This window comes from Mytilus galloprovincialis, chromosome 2 (genome assembly GCF_965363235.1).
Source record: "Mytilus galloprovincialis chromosome 2, xbMytGall1.hap1.1, whole genome shotgun sequence".
NCBI classification, from domain to species: Eukaryota; Metazoa; Mollusca; class Bivalvia; order Mytilida; family Mytilidae; genus Mytilus; species Mytilus galloprovincialis.
This window is the reverse complement of record NC_134839.1, coordinates 56387477-56406917: the sequence shown is the minus strand read 5'-3', so window position 1 is coordinate 56406917 and position 19441 is coordinate 56387477. Positions and strand designations below refer to the sequence as shown.

At 30.6% G+C, this 19441-nt stretch overlaps 1 protein-coding gene across 5 annotated transcripts in view; it reads left to right on the top strand.

The window, feature by feature from the left end:
* The first annotated feature begins 601 nt into the window (after positions 1-601).
* LOC143063909 (coiled-coil domain-containing protein 180-like) overlaps positions 602-19441 on the top strand; it is a 48538-nt gene continuing 29698 nt past the window's right edge. For all 5 annotated transcript variants that reach the window (XM_076236355.1, XM_076236356.1, XM_076236351.1 and 2 more), the window contains exons 1-17: positions 602-764; positions 5378-5577; positions 6505-6593; positions 7033-7090; positions 8593-8644; positions 9660-9764; positions 10255-10389; positions 10785-10880; positions 11326-11489; positions 11984-12103; positions 12899-12978; positions 13489-13577; positions 13989-14111; positions 14633-14806; positions 15488-15603; positions 16106-16229; positions 18914-18967. In XM_076236355.1, the coding sequence (XP_076092470.1) occupies positions 696-764; positions 5378-5577; positions 6505-6593; positions 7033-7090; positions 8593-8644; positions 9660-9764; positions 10255-10389; positions 10785-10880; positions 11326-11489; positions 11984-12103; positions 12899-12978; positions 13489-13577; positions 13989-14111; positions 14633-14806; positions 15488-15603; positions 16106-16229; positions 18914-18967 (1848 nt within the window). In that variant the 5' untranslated portion in view covers positions 602-695. The remainder of the gene's footprint in view (positions 765-5377; positions 5578-6504; positions 6594-7032; positions 7091-8592; positions 8645-9659; positions 9765-10254; positions 10390-10784; positions 10881-11325; positions 11490-11983; positions 12104-12898; positions 12979-13488; positions 13578-13988; positions 14112-14632; positions 14807-15487; positions 15604-16105; positions 16230-18913; positions 18968-19441) is intronic.

Genomic DNA, 19441 nt, shown 5'->3' with positions numbered 1-19441 from the left:
AGTTATATAAAACACATTAATGATAGCAACCAGCCACTATAGTGGAATTTTATTTTGTTCCATTTTTTCAAAAGTAGTAAGAATGTCTTTAGTTTGTCTTTTGAACTTAAAAGCTCGACATGGCGTCTCCATCCGATTTAGTTATAACATATACCTTATATACATACAGAGACATGGTATAGAACATTAAAATGATTTATTTTTTTTAGTATCCCATCGGACAGGTTTTAATTTGTATGTTTCATTCATTTATTTATCATCATTTTTGAATAACTATTTAAAATATATATGAAATTCATACCACGAACAGTTTATGTTACAACAGACGTTGTAATTGTAAAATTTTGAATTAAGTACGTTTTTGTATGTCCTCTGACAAATGCTATTATTGTGGCATTAGTTGAACCTTAAAAGTATTTCTAACAAAACGAATTTTAGTTTTCTATTTACAAAAAATCTTTATGAATATCATCAATGGTTCTTCATATTAATATTAAAACAGAAATAAAAGAGAAAAATATAAAAAAAATCCCCAAATTCTAATCAAATTACAAAAATAGTTCATTGATATTGACATTCGTTTTGTGATACAGTCCGTTTATATGTTGCTGTGGAGATAAGCAATATGGCGGCCAAAATTTTATTTTTAATCTGACTTTGTTTTGTTTGCTCTGAAGCGACGTACCGTAGATAAGATGTCAGAAACAGCATCTGCCAGAGTTGTCCCAAGTGGAAAAATTTACCGGCAGATGTTTGATGCCCAGGTTAGAGATGGATTTTCGAAATCTAACCCAAAATTCTGCTTGTTTATATGATACTGTTATGAAAATGTTTTCAAATTTAAAAACAAAAATCTGTATTTAAACTTAGTAAGATTAGGATAAAAAAATAGACACCATAAGCCTCATGGTGTCAAAACATGAAACACAAATAAGACATACCATCAGGGCTCACACTACTTCAGAATTATAGGGAGAAGTGACTTCTCTTTTTGAAACTGATAGGGAGAAGTGGTGAGATTTGAAAGAGAAGTGCTCATTCGCGCGGGTGCGCTACAATGTTTGGATTTTACAATAGTATAAAGGGCCATATGTAAATAATGTTCTTTTTATGTTGTTCAATTCATATGAGTAAAAAATTACAATTAAAGTAACATTTGAAATTAAAAGTTGTTTAAGTTTTACTAAGGTTCTTGTGAGAAACTACTAACTAAATATCTAGCACTAAAAAAAAAAAATTTATTTTAAAAAATGTAAAGAAATTATATCAATTACAATTTAATTAAAAATTATCTTGTGTATGAAATTCAGTGTTTCTCATAAAAAAAATATAAAAGTTATTAAGCTGGGCCATAATATATTGATATTAGTATAATAGTCTCAGAGTTAAGCAACTTTAATCAATAGTTTGAAACATTCATAAAAAATATAGGGAATTATATACACCAATCAATTAGATGTAACCAAAAGTCTCTTAATGCGTGTGGGATGCGTAATTTTTCCCTTTGGGATCAATATTCTTCTGTCAGCTGTTCCATCCGTGCGTCCGTAGTAATTATTGTAAAAGTACGGATTTCGGTCATAGCTGGTCCAGTTCAGATCCGTAGTTTAGAAATCGGTCAATGGCGGACGAATGCAAGAAAATTTACAAAAATAAACGATGTTTGACAAGTTATTTGGAAAGGAACATGACGGTTTTAATGCAATAAATGGATTAAACATTTACTGGAGGCAACTTTTATCACGTTTAAATGAAGTAACAAACTTATTTTGCCGCCGAAATTTAGGTTGATGTACGTTTTCGAGTAACAAGCACCGGAACTTGCGAAAATGCACGAAGTGATAAAAAGTTGTTTTTTTATCAAATAACCTGATACACACTGCGAAGACAATGCTTCAACCTCTTTTCTAAAGATAATGAATAGTTTATGTCTGAATTTCTTTAATTATCAGTAAAAAATTGATGTTTCATCAACTTGGTAAAAATTGATTATGTCCGATGACGGAAGCGACTGAAAGCGACTTTCGTCAAGAACAGGGCGACTTGTTTTCGCTTTTGGGGGTCGGGGAAAGCGAAGTGACGGTCGGGAGGGCGACTTCTTCGCCCAAGTCGCCTGGTAGCGTGAGCCCTGACCATACACCCAAAGCAAATAGATTGAAATAATAATAATATGACAGGTGCTCCCTCTGGCCATATCCTACTGTAGTCTAAAATCGTTCATCTTGTCAGTTCGTTAGGTATTTGTGTTTGAACTTAACACACGGGGAAACTCCGCATTGACGTCACTTCGCTACTTCCGGCGTAGAAAAACAATGTAGAATACATTTTTTCTGCACTTTTGAATAAAAAAAACATTTCTGAAGGTACATGTAAGTTTTCATTGTTGTTCTCAATTATTGCTAAAAAATGCCAAATTTCTAATGCCCGTTTCAATCCCGACTTCCGAATGTCTAAAAGCATTCTAGAACTTCACAAAATCCCACTTCCGGCCTCCATTGCTTTGTGTACATTCCATTCAGCATCATCAATCTTGTGGCAGGCAATACAGGTCAAGCAAATCGTATTTTTAGGAATTTTAAAATGACATACTCCTTACGTCTTTCGCGATTTTCCCGCGAAAAAAGCCCAACCAAAATGAAAGGAAAACTAATTGAAAAAACAATGCTCATGCCATAATTTTGTACAGGAATATAGAGTAGGTTAATGAAAAATAATTTACATTTATTTTTCATAGAATTTTCTTTTTATTCATTATAAAAAGATCGATATTCTGACCATCATGACTGTAGATAAATATTCATTGATGTCAAAAGGGATGGCAAAAAAAGAGTTTTCCTGTTGAATAAAACCCAAAATTATTGCAAACTATTTTGAAGCAATATCCCACAAAGAAATAACGTAATTGCCGTAGACTGGAAAATCCCCTAATTGACAGTAGAGCAATTTGATTGGGTAGAACGAATTGACATCACGTGATTTTGACGCCATTGAAATTTAAATGTAAACAAACAAGGTCAGAAGGTTCAGTATGGGACAGCATCGTACATTTAGTTACTGACAAATAATTATGAGTTACCAAGCTTGGCAATGCATGGTTATAAAAAATGAAAGCTAAGTGTACAGAAAAAATAAGAAAAAAATAGCCTTAGGATAACGACTTATCATTACACCTGGGTACACCTTATCGCTATTTGTTGGGTCTCACTAATTAGAGACAAGAAGCGACAAGAAAACATTTTTTTTATTAAATAAAAAGAAATAAATTGATAATATTATTTCCTTTCTAACAGTACACTTCATTGGTATTGATAGGAACAACATTAGATGTGGCTTCACCCTAAGGCTAAGGTAATAACAGTGCACACACTGTGGAACATCATATGAGATTAACGAGGCGCCTGTCCCTTGTTTTATTGCTACAATAACATCCAGTTAACACCTTCGACTTTGAAACACGCGTCGGACTATACAATTACACGTGCCAGAATATATAATCAGTGTAAATAGTGAACACCTGTTGAAAACTCATGATTGTCATTCCTGTAATCTTCAATCAATATGCATAAACATGATAAATATCGTTAAATGAGGCAATACACAAAATAAATTGATGAAAAATATTCACATTTTAATTTTGTTTTCCTCTTGTTTGATTTCAGTTCATTAAGTCTGTATTTTCTGGGCTATGATGCACAAATAACGCATCTTGCAAGTTAATTATTATTGTACAAAGAGAGCCTTTTAAAAAACAAATTATAAGATAAATATTTGTTCTAAAACACAAGTAAAAGTAATATCATAATATAGGGTAAACATAATACTTGCTGTTATACGTAATAAATAATAAAATATCATGTAAATAAATGTAGCATTCAATAGATCTATGTTTCAACTTTTTTCTATCAATATTAACGCTAAAATTGTTTTCTTTTGCATATTTTTTAGATATTTATTTGGAATAAGTAATTTTAATGAAAAAAAAATGTTTTCTTGTCGCTAAAAGACTTCTTGTCGCTAATTAGTGAGACCCCTATTGTCCACCATTACTGGACATCACACAGGTTCTCGTAAAATTTTGACGTCATAATACAAAATATCTGACGCCACAATGGAAAAGTGTTTGTTGTATGAAGTCAATAGTTCGAGCGGGACATATTCTGGGGTCAGCCCGGATTGGGTAACACGAATGACCAAATAACACTGTTATTATCCGAATAACACATGTAATGACCAAATAATAACACTTGAAATTTTCATATTAGCACATATTGGTGACTTTTAAACATTGATAATAAAATAATAATATATTATCGATGTATTTTGTAACTTATAAATGATTTATATAAAGCCGATAAATTCATAAAGATCATTTTAAATTTAGTGTGTACATCGAACATGGCTGCCATTGTGATTTCCGTGGTCACCATTTTGGATGAACATGCTAAATTTAAAAAGTTTTTAATGAACTTTTCTGATTTCTGTAAATCATTTATAAGTTATAAGATACACCGATAATATACTATTATTTAATAATCAATGTTTAAAAGTCAACAATATGTGCTAATATTAAAATTTCAAGTATTATTTGGTCATTACATGTGTTATTCGGATGTTAACAGTGTTATTCGGTCATTCAAGGTACCGGCCCGGATTAGCGATAAGGTGTATTGATAAGCTCCCGTTAATAAAAGTTTATTTTGTTTTAACATCATACTCTTTGTAAGCAGATTTAAGTTTTTTCAAAGGAGTATGAAGTGTAAGACCCCAGTTTGGCCCCTATTTCCAGCTTAATTTTAAAATTAGGATTTCATGGTCATAAGACGTTATTTAAATTCAGACGCATTATTAAAAAATTCTGTATTGCATTACATGCTTTGTAAAAAAAATTACAATAATCTATATATTGTTATCTTGAAAGAATAGGACCTGTGAAATTGTGTGAATCCTGCTATGCAAAATTTGATGGACACAAAATCCATTTTTTGGAGTCCAAAAATAATATAGGATATTCTAGAAAATATACATGGGTAAAACTATTTTGCAAATTGTATTAGTAGGTATTTTGAAGCTTGAAAATCAGAAAAAAAAAAAAGCATGCAAGAGTTTATTAATATAAAGCTGAAATTGAAATAAAAACCAAATTACTATAATTTAACTTTTTTCCCTATTTTTAAATATTTAGATCATATATAAAGTCAGTAAATCTGAAAATTTAGATAAAAGTAGATAGTACATATCGGCTGTTGTCTGCTCTATGGTTGGGTTGTTGTCGCTATTTTAGTACACATAAATATTTTACTGATTGATGATTGTAGCTGAGAACTTTAAAAACTGTGATGATAAAACATTATAATGAACAATGTTATTTTCTTTTCAGCTACAACTGACACAAAGTTTAACAAAAATAAAGAGAGAAGATACACAAAGTAGTAAGGCTCTGACAAGACAAAGTACAGGAATACCATTAGTAAAACTTACTAGAGATGAAGTAAGTCATGGTTTACTTACTGAAAGACAAAGGACTTGGGCAGATGGTTTCCCTAATGAGCCATATATTGAAAATCCAGCACTTCACAAGTAAGTTTATTTACATAATCATGGTCCAATATATTTGTTTGATGTTATGTATTAGTTTTGTAGAAGGAACCAAGTTCACAATGACTGTTTTCTTGCAATTGTGCTATTTAAGTGAAATATTAGCAACATTCTTTCAAAAAAGTATGGTATCATCAGAATACTTGTTTCCATAAGGTGGTCTTAAGGGCTTGCTTTGGAAGTCACAACTTACTCTTAATCATGGAAGCAAAACCAAGATATTCACCAACCTAGAACTATAATCCACATTACTTTATATTAACTTTTACTGATATTTTCAATTCGAAGAGTCTGTATTACATTTTTTTTATGTACGTAAAATTGAGAATGGAAATGGGGAATGTGCCAAAGAGACAACAACCCGACCATAGAGCAGACAACAGCAGAAGGTCACCAACAGGTCTTCAATGCAATGAGAAATTCTCGCACCCGGAGGCGTCCTTCAACTGGCCCCTAAACAAATATATACTGGTTCAGTGATAATGAACACCATACTAAACTCCAAATTGTACACAAGAAACTAAAAGTTAAAATAATACAAGACTTACAAAGGCCAGAGGCTCTTGACTTGGGACAGGCGCAAAAATGCGGCGGGGTTAAACATGTTTGTGAGATCTCAACCCTCCCCCTATACCTCTAGCCAATGCAGAAAAGTAAGCGCATAACAATATATTTTATGTTGATTATCAACTAAACAAGATTGTTTGTACAACCATAAATAGACATATTAATTTGTGTTGGCCTTATAGCAATATGAACACAGAAGCAGACTTTATGTTTGCAAAATAACTTTTCATACAAAAAGAAAACTTGGAAGAATTCCGTTAAGTCATATAAATATTTGATTTGTTTTATTTAACTAATCTCTAATATTATTAGATTGCTAAAATGAACACTATTATTTTATAGGCAGTATTCTGAGTTTATTCAGGCAACACAGAAAGAAAGTGAAGGCAGTTTATTTGGAAAAGAAGTACAAGGTCTGCCAGATGTTGTTGGTAAGATATTGTGATAAAAAGGTTACTGCATCCATCTACATCCATGAACATGTTTTGAACATGTTCTTAATTAACTGCTATTCTAGAAGAAGAAGAAATAAATGAATTTTGGTTTAAGAGGGAAAACACTTCATATTACAGCCTTCAGCAATGCGCAAAACCAATACAATATAGTTAGCTTTATTTATATTCATAAAGTTAAACAACCGTTTACAAAATACCTAAAAAAAACCTAAAGATTCAGCCACACAAACTGCAACTGATATTGTGGATAAACTCGGGTTGTACTTAAAGATCAGCGGTTCCTGCTCCACCATTTACATTTGTCAGAAAGTTCATGTATTCAGTACACCAAACACTTTATTTATATCCAATAAAATCTTCAGTTCACAAGGGTTCAGTTATAAGTTTCTACATTTTATTTCTTCAATATTTTCAGTTCCTGCAAAAATGGGATCTAATATAATTGATAGAATTGCAGCTAGCAGAAAAGAAAGGTATGTCATTGTTGAGACTTACTCAATAAGTCATAGCAAAAATATTCATCCAGTTTCCCTCTTATTTCAATCATCTACAATACTTCCAAATTGAAAGGTTAAGGTATACAATGTTGGGCTCCAGTCTTGGAAATCAGAATAAACAAATCAAACAAACTAGATTATTCAGAAATTAAACCAATGCATAGATACTATTTTTTTTTTAAAGTTGTGCCGCTTGGAAAAAATACCGATATGGAAAATTTCATTGTTAGCGCTCTCGTCAATCAATTTTGAATGAGTTGTGTCACTTGGAAATATATGTAGTATGAAAAATTTGCCTTGTTAGTGCTCTTATGTTTACTATTCTTGCCATATTTTTATAAAACTTATATCTAAGGTTTATATCAGCAATGTTTTGGACAAATTTGAAAATCAGTGCTGATCAATAAATTTTAAGAAAAGTTATGAACTTTGGAGATATATGTTCCATGGAAAATTTCATTGTTAATGCTCTCATGTGTACAATTCTTTATTTTAAATAACTTTGTATATCATTGGTTTATGTAAGCAATATCTAGGACAATTTAGAAAAATAGTGTGTATTGATCATTTTTATCAATAATTTTTATAAAGAGTTTTGCCCCTTTGGAAATATTAAGTTTATTCCAAATTGCATTGTGTTTGCTCTCAAGCCTACATTTCTCTAATATATTTTTAAAAGTTCTAAAGAACATGAAAAAAATAGGTTTTTCAGTCATTGCCATTAGATAATTAAAATATTTGCAATGAGGGGGATATTGCCACTCTGTTATTAGGTGTTTTATATATGCAATATCTAAGTTTTGAGAAAAAATTTGAACAAAAATCAGGTACTTAAATCCTTGATTTCAACATAAAGTTGATATGAATATCATTGAAAAATGACAGATAAAATTCTCGTGTGTGTCATCATTAACTGTCATGTGAAAACAAGTTGTATGCACTTCAGCAGTGGCGGATCCAGGGGGGGGGTCCGGGAGTTGGAACCCCCCATGTTTTTGGCCGATCAATGCATTTGAATGGGAGCATATAGTTGGAACCCCCCTCTTTACTCTGTGTTGGGAACCTCCCTTTTTAAAATGGCTGGATCCGCCGCTGTTCAGGTAACATCCAGGAAATACAATATGGTGCTAATTGATATATGATCTAAATAACAATACCTTCTTGAACATTTGATAATTTGGTCATGACATTTACAAATAAATCTTCCAAGTATCTGATGTGTTATTTGTGTTGATACTTTTCATAATGATAGAAAAAGATATTTTTATTGAGTACACAGATAAACAAACAAAAGTCATACAAATGTGATAATTGAAAATTTAAATTTAGTTTTGTGTTGTTATGATACATGTATATTTAGTCTTAATTATGACCAAAGCGATATTGTTTTGTTTATCATGTTTATATATATATTAAAACATTGAACTTGTTTTTCTATTATTTCTTTACAATTAATTTGTTATTATTTGTTTCTATAGACATGAAGCTGAAGTTGAAGATATGCATCAAGAACTTAGTGTGATTAACTCTGTAAGTTATTAGGTATTAAACTCCCTTACATCCAGCTCCAAATGGATACAGAAGAAAATAAAAATGTGAAAAAAAATAATTCATATCACATAGATACAGGTCTATAATTTAATTTTGGATGTAACGCGTCTTCTAATTGGCTGAGGTTATTTTGTTATGAGCCCATAGACATAATTTAGTCATGTGACCGTGACGTCATCAACGTTTTTTCATGGTTTTCTACGGTTTAAAATGGAATTTAGAATTAAATTATAAGAAATGACTGTAATATTTTTTCTGTCTATTCGAAATAACATAAAAAATGTGGTGCACACTGCTAATAACCCGCTACGCATGTTATTCAGTGTGCACCACATTTTTTATGTTATTTCTTCATAGACAGAAAAAATATTACAGTCATTCCTTAAATAAAAATAAAGAATAAGTCATTGAAGGTACATTGGACAACTAGAGACAATACATAAAAAAAAAACTTCTGTATAAAGATGATTTGATCTGAAAATTAAAACTAGGATCTTTCCTTGTCTAATTACAGTAAGTACATGTGAAAATAAATCACATGAAATAGAGCTAGAAAGGGCTAAACGTGAAATAAAGTATCCACTAGAATAAGTTGGTTTACAGTATTTGTGTTATATACTAGATATACTAGGCATCTGTCTGGCATCAGTTACCAGTTAAATTCCAGGTTTTGTGACTGTTTTTTTAGTGCATAAAGAAAGCATGCCCTTGCAAGAAGGTGATATTGATAATGGAAAGGGACTGAGTTATTATGGTTATAAGGTTGTATGTATTCCTCCTGAAGTTGTATGAAATATTGGTCACTTATGGAACTTATCAATAAACAAAATACTCAATCAGTATATCAAAAAAAAAAATCTTTCGGAAAGACATATTCCTTAAATAGGAACACTTAATTGAATCAATATCTGTATAAGATTATCAGCATAATAGACTTATTTTATCAATTTTATATGAATTATTTCTTTTAAAATGTAGAATGATTTGTTTTTAGGACATAGAACCAAGAATAGAAAAGAATTGTGAAACGCTGATGAATAAACTGGAAGAAAATGATGAACAAATAGCAGAAATTCTAGAGAGAATCAAAACAGATGAGGTATATAAGACTGAATAGACTAAAAAAAATATAAACATAACCAGAAGCTTTACTTGCTATACTGTTATTACTTAATTTTTCTCAAGTCTGCAAAGATGAGAAATAGGGATCCCACTTTTGGGCGTCAGTGTAATCAATAGTTAAGTTCAGTCTGTTGTTTAATTCTTTTAGACATCAATAACCTTGTAAAACCTTCAGGGAATATATATTTAATTCAAATTTGACAGACGCTTCTTCATGATGAAAAGACAGTATCCAGAAGAACATTTAGTTCTTAACAGATGTATGGATTTAGTTTTTGTAGTTTTGATGTATAATAGATTAAGGTTGTCACAGCCTGTCTTGTTTGTTATTTTATTTTGTTTATAAGGGTTTTTATGCAATCAACATTACACTTGCAATAAGTGTAATAAATACTATTTATAGTTAGCATTGGAATTTTTAAATTATGAAAAAAACAAAATATGTAACCTTGATTTTTTCATTTCAGGATATTTTGACCTACACCTTAGATGATTTGTATGTAATCTGGGAAGAAGTGCAAGGACATACATACAAACGACAGGAATGGATTAAGTTTCTAGACGTACAGTTGTCTGAGATAGAAGATGAGAGAATGGATAGGGTAAAACAAATTAACGTGTAACCCTTAAAAATTACAGTATACTCAGATATTATCCAATATTGTTATTATTGTGAAATATCAGACAGGATAGGTTTTGCAAAAAATGTAATTCATTTTAATTCATTATGTTAATGTAAATTCTTTATCAGCAATTAAATGAATTTTCAATTTCATTCTTGAACAGGTAACTCACTGTTTTTTATCAGATAGAGAACATCAACTATTTAAACTAAATCGCTGTGAAATGGCCTAGAAAGGGTTAGATGTGAAATAAAGTCATGGCGAAAATTATAGTTTACAGTAAATGCCTCATTTCTTAAATTCAGGGCTTTTTATAAACCAGAATTAAGAATATTTCAAGGTATTGATCAATCAAACTTTATTGATATTTATAGATCAGAGATGTTTTTCTTGACTATGCCAAGAAACTGGAAAAGATATCTCATTTGATGTCTCCAGATCTACAAAGGTTCATGGACCAAGAAGCTCAGGTTAGTTATCAATGTACTCAATCCTAATGACATTTATTTTAATGGGAAGTTCTTTACTTTAGAATGATTTTTTCAGGTAATGATTTGTACAGAATAGAACAAAACATTTGATAGGTTTATAATATTATAAAAGTGGTTGGTATATAAGTTATAGGTATATCATAAACCAACGATTTCAAGTTATTTCTTTTTTTGTATTTGTATCAAGGGGATACATTAATAAGGGAACAATGTTTAATCTTAATACATGTAATAGACTACCAAAGATATTCCATGAACACCAAATCATTTTGTTTGACAATAACATTTAAGATAAAATCAAAAGTCGGATGGCAAATTGTCCAATTGTTTTAGACAATTATTGTTGAAAAGTTTAATAGATATAAATAATTTCATGATAAGTTAGGTAAAGAACAAATAAACTGATGTCATGAAATATTTGTAGGTAATTAATCAGACCATGTTGAGTAATAGAAGAGCTTACTCTGACTTGTTTGTCAGACTTATGTCATCTGACATAGAGAGGGAAAAGACACAACATACGACTTGGAAACGACGTGTAGAGGACTGGCGACAGTTGAAGACGGACCTTGCCATTCAAAAGTTTATGTAAGTTCTTAACTTACTGAGGAAACCTAGTGTTACTGTAGATTACTGAGTCTTTTATAGACAATTCATGTCAATTTATGTTTACAATTTGCCAACTTTTTTTTATGAATAAGGGCAGATCAAGATGACAAATTTACAACATTTATTTGCATTATTTTTGTTAATAGTTGGCTTACAATTTTTTCAAAATTTTTAAAAGTTAATGGTAGCCAAATTCCCAAACAAAAACTTTTTTAAAGTTTCACACAGTCAGTAGTTAAAAAAGATTGTTTTCTTCAGTTTCATATTTGTACAGTTTATTTTGAATATTGTAAGTGTGAATGTGTTCGTTTAATGAGTTTCATATGAGACTTAATATAAAATTTGAGAATATCATTGAATGAGTCAAGATACAAGCTTTTCTCTGTAGAAAGATCAGACATTTCATTTACCGATAGATATTATATTATTTGAATAAAATAAAGTATAAGAATGTGGTAGAATTTTCCTTTCAGTGATTATATCCAAGGAGACAATATAATAGACCCACCCAGTGTACAGAAGGTTATGCGACAACTGGCTGAAGATCAGAACATACTCAGTAATAAGAGGAAAGAACTAGTCATACAATTAAGGTAGGTCTCATACCTTTTTTTTTCGAAGGATCCTCCGTGGCCAAATTGTCTTATTAGTCCACTTTCTGTATCACTAGCCTGTCAACTCTGAGATTGTGAATTCAAATCCTGCAGGATGGAGGTTTGTTGGACTACAATCTTAATTGGTTAGAATTGTAAGATTTTCATGCCGAATGTTGGTTGTTCTCTCAGGGCACTCTGGCTTCCTCCACCAATAAAAACGGACTGCCACAAAATAGCCAATAATGCTGAAAGGAGCACGCATGAAATATAAATAATTCAATCAATCAAATATTTTTTGATAATATTTTTATTGAGGATAATGTATTAGTTATTGGAGACAAATTTAGTATAACTGACTGAAGCTTGTTTCCTAGTAATATATTTAATAACATAATGATTGTTTTAGATTTTTATATGTCAATCTAACTGATCTCTCAGTTTTTCTTTGTTACTTCTAAAATTAAGGTGGTACCCAACACTTTCATTAAAATTAATTTGGCTCGTTTAATTTTCATGGACAATGTATTTACTTTGACCCTCTAACAAAAATATAAAAAATTCAAAAATTTTGAACCAACGGTTTTGTCAGAAAAATTACACTGGTTGTATAGCAGTTTGACGAACACCAATTTTGATTATTGAGAAGCTTAACATTCCCTTTACAACACAACGTAATTAAAACGTTTAGCTGACTTTACAGAGTTATCTCCCTATAGTGTTAGGTACCACCTTAATACAAAACATATAAACATTCAGCTTACTTTTAAAGGCTGTCATATTTAAACATTTCAGGGATTTAAAACCACCAGCATCCACCAAGTCAGCTGTTTACCAGTGGAATAAAAATATTCAAATGGTATCAAAAGAAATAGGTTTGTACTATCTACTTATATTGCACTTACAAAGTACAATCTTTAACACAGTACCCATTGCTCACATTGAACAGCAAGCTGTAAAGGGACCCAAAATGACTAGTGTAGAACAATTCAAACAGGAAAACCAACGGACTAATCAAAATAAAAGATGAGAAACAAAAAACACCCATGAACTACACCAACAAACGACAACCACTAAACAACAAGCTCCTGACTTAAGACAGATGCATAAAAATGAAGCAGGTTTAAATGTTTTAACAAGTGCAAACTTAACCCTAACCTAAGACAGCAAGGTAACATTACGTCATAAAAAGACACACTATAAAATATCAATTGAAATGGCTTAACTCGATCTTAACAACATTTAAACATAAACAAGTAAACAATTAATGGACGCCTTCAGATGTTTTTTTTAAGGTTAAACTGTTTCATATATTAAGGTTCTAAATGATAATGCTTTCCTTTTTCATGTTATTTTTTAAGTATAATCATTTCTTCTCATTACAGATAGTACAAACCAGATATTTTTAACTAAACTACACGAAGAATATGAAAAAGTTTGTCAAGATTGTTTAGAACAAGTTGATGCAATAAAGGTAAGTGCTTTGAATAAGCTTAAAGTATAGATTTTGAAACTATGTTTCAAGTTTATTATTGCTTTTTTTTTAAAGAATGCCTGCGGGCTCAAAAATGTCAATTGTGAATTCATAGTAAGATTTGTATTGTTTTGTTTCATATTATAAAAAGGTCTTGAATTTCAGACATATTGGGGATGAATTCCTAAAATAGACCTTTGACAATCATGACATATATTTTTGTAAATTTTAGTTTTTAAGTATTCAAGTTTGCTTTTTTTATGTCCATGTAACACAAATCTAAGAGGATAATTTGAAATTTAAATATTTTTCAAGTAAATCTTATCAGCTGGAAACAAAATTTTTATTGGAAATAAATCATATATTTCAATATTGCCACAAAAGTATATATGACTCATATTTTGTTTACAGAAATATATGATAGAAGCAGGAATTTGTGGTTTGTTGAAAGCTAAACACATAGTGGAGAATAAGATGTTACCATTGGTTGGTGACAGACAACGAGTATATGAAGAAAACTTAGAGACCATGGAGGTATGGCCAAATCAATTTCATCTTTCATATTTGTGTTTAAAAAGATACAGCAGAGGAGTTTTTTTTTTAAATAGTTCAAATATCTCAATAACATTGGTCTTAGCTTATACAGTTTATTCAGAAATTTTTGTGAAAATTTATAACAGCAACAGGATAAGTTTTGCCCAAATGAAAAGTTTGATTTTTGTAGTAGTATTTATATTCTGATTATTGCGACATACGCAATATTCACACAAATTAAAAAACCTCACAATAATTTCTGAATTTACAGTATTGCGATTTTGGGCAAAACTGCATACATATATATATATATATGTATAAATATCAGAATGAGATGTTCTTATTATTACGACACTCACCCAGTTGCATTCTTCATATCTATCAAAAAAAAACTCAGAATAATTTCTGAATTTACAGAATGTAATTTGATGAAATTAATTATTCAGCTTTAAGACAGAATTTTTTTTAAATACAAAAATCATTCCAGAATATATAATATGTTAACCATTTTTTCTCTCTAGAAAAATTTAGATGACCACAATACAAAGACGAATGATCAGCTGAAGTCCTTATTTAAGTATGCACAAGGGTCAGCCCATGTCTGGGATGTACATGAAATTGGATTGGCTAAGCAGGAGAGAGCTCTACAGGAGAAACTGGAAAACTGTAGACAACAACATGACAATCAAAACCAGGTAATAAGGTTATCCTAAAAGGAGAATTATAAACATTAACATCAGAATCAGATTATAATGGGAGATAACTCTAAAAAAAACTTTGAGAGAAAGCAGAAACACAGAAACATTGCAAATAAAAATTAGTGATAAGGGTAGATAACTCTGTAGTATATTGATTGAGACTCTTAAAGTTGTTACTCTACCAGTTGTACTATTTTCTCATGGTCAGTTGTATGGAAACTTGTCAATTGAAATTTTTTTTTATTTCATAAAGACATAATTCCTAAGGGGATTTAATACTGAAGCAAGGGCAGATAATATTGCATCCACATTTAATGCGTTGTTTTCTTATTGGTGCATATATGAACTTTTAGTTGAATAAATTAAGAACAGATTGGTTTAGCCTATGGTACCAATCAATTACTGTCAGAATGTAATGTCTATTCCTTACAAAATTTTGCATATTAATTTATCCATGACAAAATTTGCTTCTTAGGTAACACAATTAATGGAGAGAAGTCTGTAATATCTTTTTGAAATTGTTGTTTAATTGATGAATTTTAGAGCAAAGTTCCATGCCACATCTGTAAAAAAAAATTCCTGTATTTCAGATTTAAAGATAAATTACTTAAAAGAAAAACTGAAATCACTAAAATGTATGATTTAACCTATGGGAAAACTATTGCTTATTTTTTTCAGGATAAAGAAGCTAATTTAGATATAGTGATGGATAAGATGAGACAGGATGCTACTGAAGGAGCACTTAAAGTCAACCTTAATAAAGCTCTAGAAATGCTCGACAAAATTAAAGATGCGTAAGTATTTTTTTTAGAAATAGTGTTATCTTTGACACTATTGGTAATTTGTCTAAAAAAGGTTTTTATTTTGATAATCACTGACCCAGTCAAATATGAAGCCTTTTTACTTGTCAAAAAAATAATAGTAATAATATAGGGTTATTGCATGAATATTGGGGAATATTGTCCCGAGTAGAATTTTATATTGCACAAGCTTGTGAGTGCAATATATGTTCCACTAGGGACAATATTCATGCAATAACCCTTTTATTGTATAGCAATTCAATATTTGAAAGTAAAAACTGATTTAAACTAAAGATTTTGTCGTTGATGACATCATAAATTTTGAAGATTTATTGCACTAGTGCAATATTGGAATTTATTGCACACTAACTTTTGGTTACTTTCTGTAGGAAATATTATATTGCTATGCAATAATACTAAATTCTGAAATTCAAAACAAACGTTAACAAGTTCATTAATTGATAACTTTTAAAGATACATTTATGTTTTACTATAGGTATGAAATATTTCATCAAGACGAGACAGGAATTGTTAAGACATACCCAAATATGGTATTACAAGAATTGGAGGGTTATGATTTAGCTGTTTGTAAATTCTTCATGGTTGGAAGGAATCCAGAGGTAAGGATATAAGTAAAGTATTTACCCCTTTGTATTAGCTTTAGAGCATGCCCAGTCAGATCTCTGTGAGGTAAATTACAGCAAAATGCTTTGAGTGTGTAGGTAAAGGTAATATCTTTGACTATTTTGCTTGCAAGCAGAACTGTGAAGGCATTAGGTTAGATATACTACCCTCCTTTTGGAGTAGTCTAGTCCTATAGACAGATAGATTGGTTATCTGTTGGGCTAGTCTGCTCTTAGGGTAGTATACCTAATTTAATAATGACTTCACCGTTCAGCTAGCAAGCAAGATAGTCAAAGATATTTCCTGTACCATACACTCAATGCATTTTGCTGTAATCATTTTTCCATAACAGGTCAATAGTAGTGTTTATTTGATATCTAAATTCATATGTACAGACAAATATAACATTTTGTTAATTAGTTTTGTTCATTGTTTCACATATCATAAAAAACTACTAGTTGTATTTTAATGAGAAAAATGCATTTAACGGCCATGCACTATTATAAAATGTAATTTGTGTTTAACAGAATTGAATACTGATATTTAAATAAGATTTTAAAAAGAACTTGACTCAACTTTGAAACTTGGACAAAGAGAAATAACTCAATGTTTGAAAAGAAAATCGTGTAGATTTTCTATACCAATGTCAAAGAATATTAAATTCTTAGCACCCTGATCAGAATGAAGCAGGTTTATTTGTGCATTGTCTTAATATATATATATATTCCAGTCACTGTATGTTTTTGATGTATGGTATTTTAGTGTATTTAGAATATCTATGCTATTAAACGAGAAGACCTCATTTTGTGTGTCGCTTCTCTTCCTTCCACAATAAATCAATCATCATGCCTCTGTGTCCTATAGGTAACATGCATAGTCACATTTGTCATCCATTCTTATGATTATTCAGATTGAGTTATTTTGGGAGAAAAACGACAAAAAGGAGTCCGGATATGATTCCGTCATCAGACTGTCTTTTAGTCATAGATAAGACTTCCGGTTTGAAACATTCACAAACACAACCAATCGTATGATAGAAAACAAAAAATGAAAAATAAATAAGCCAATCAAATCGTTCTCCATATCATGGTGTTTAGATCGCAAGAACCACAACTATTATACCTCCTTATAGAGGACAATTATTTTTCGCGTTTATCTACATGTAAACTACGGTTATACTACTTTAATATATAGAGACTCTCTGTATCCTGTCTACTGTTTTCTTTGAATTGTTTACTATTTAAGGGGTCATACCAGTTGCATATATATTAAAATAAGTCAAACATGTGACACATTTTTAAAAAACCAATCGTATGATAGATAACAAAAATGAAAAATAAATAAGCCATTCAGAGCGTTCTCCAGATCATATGTTCGCGTTTATCTACATGTATACTACGATTATACTACTTTAATACATAGAGACTCTCTGTATTCTATCAGGGACTTTCTATGTTAGTATAGAAAGTCCCTGATTCTGTCTACTGTTTTCTTTGAAATGTTTACTATTTAAGGGGTCATACCACTTGCATATATATTAAAATAAGTAAAACATGCTCAACTTCATCTAAATCTACCTGGACCAAAAACTTTAACCTGAAGCGGGACAGACGGACGAACGAACGCACGGATGCACAGACTAGATGGGGCATAACAATTTATTGTTGAAAGTGAAAATAGTGATTTGGCAAAAATGAAAGTAAGGTAGAGATTAGAGGGAGGCAGGACCTTTTTCGGGGCGTCAGGATCTGGGAATATATTTTTCGATTTCAGGATTTCGGGACATGAGTTTCTTTAAATTCTGCATCTCGTGATTTCGGGATCAGGAGTAGATTTCACAAAAAACTTACGACTAAGATTGATCGTAAGTATACTGTTTTGTTCATGACTTAAGACCAATCTTAGTCGTAAGTTGTTTTGTGAAATCGACTCCAGGACCCCTCCGACCACCCCTCAAATTAACCTCAATCGGTCTCAGTCATGTATACAAGATTCATATCCTACCATTGGCATGTTAGTAAGGCTCTCAAAAGAAAAAGCAGATGGATTGACCTTGAAGCATATTTTATTAGACTTATAATGGTCTATATATAAGCAGTTACTTTTATTTGATGTTTGAAACGGTTCAAATTTTTAATTTAATTTGACTGTAACCAAAAGATGCATTGTAGCAAAGGAGAAGAATAATTGTGGTCTGAGGCCAGAAACACGAAATAATTGAATTTAACAGAAAGGAAACAAATATCGGACTTTGGAAAAAAGGAGAGGGCTTTTGATACCTTTTATGAAATTCTCCATACATAATATCTTTTACAAAAAATCATCCTACAACAGTTTGCAAGCTGTATGTGCCCGCGATTTCGCTGGTGTGTTCTAGTTAATATTTAAATACAGTCTGGGATTTATTATATTTTCTTTAGACATCAATACTTTTGTCATACTTATTGACTTAATAAGTTTCCAGTCAATATAACTCACTCCAAAAACAGGGTTCAGCAAAACCTCTCAAAGTTTTTTTTCAGAATCCTCTCCATATTTAAGTTAAAAATACACAGAACATTCATCCATTTTTTAAGACATGGTTAAATCAATTAAGATTGTAATATTTACCATAAATGCTTTTAGTTCTTGCATTCAAATTTATTTTAGTTTATTTCAAGGGTTGTATAACTTATTTCAGGATGGTCAAGGCAGATCAGAGAAGGTTACTAAAAGTCCATCAAAGACTAAAAAGGTAGTTATTACTTAATTATTACATCACAAATATATATATATATATATATATATAAAAGTATGTGGAATGTTTGCATTGACCTGTAAGCACATGTTATATATATTCAAAATGTAAGCCAGTATTATATATATAAGCATGTTTTGTGCAAGTCACTTTTTCTTTTCTATGACTCTCGACCAGAAAATTGGTAAAACAGGCCAGAGAATTGTGTACTATTTATAACTTATACTTTTTGAAAAAGGGATAACTTTATTACGATGACTAATTGAAAAAGGTTGAATTCTCTTTCTATTGTGATTTAGGAATGGGTAAGCTATACATTGTTGAAAGTTTTTGTTCCTTTACATTGTTGAATTTACATTGAACACAAGGAAACTTTAAACATACACATAATGAATAAAGTATATAAAATTTAAATCAAAACCCCTCAAAAAGTTTGTTTTTCTCTTCATGGAAAATATCATCAAGACAAAA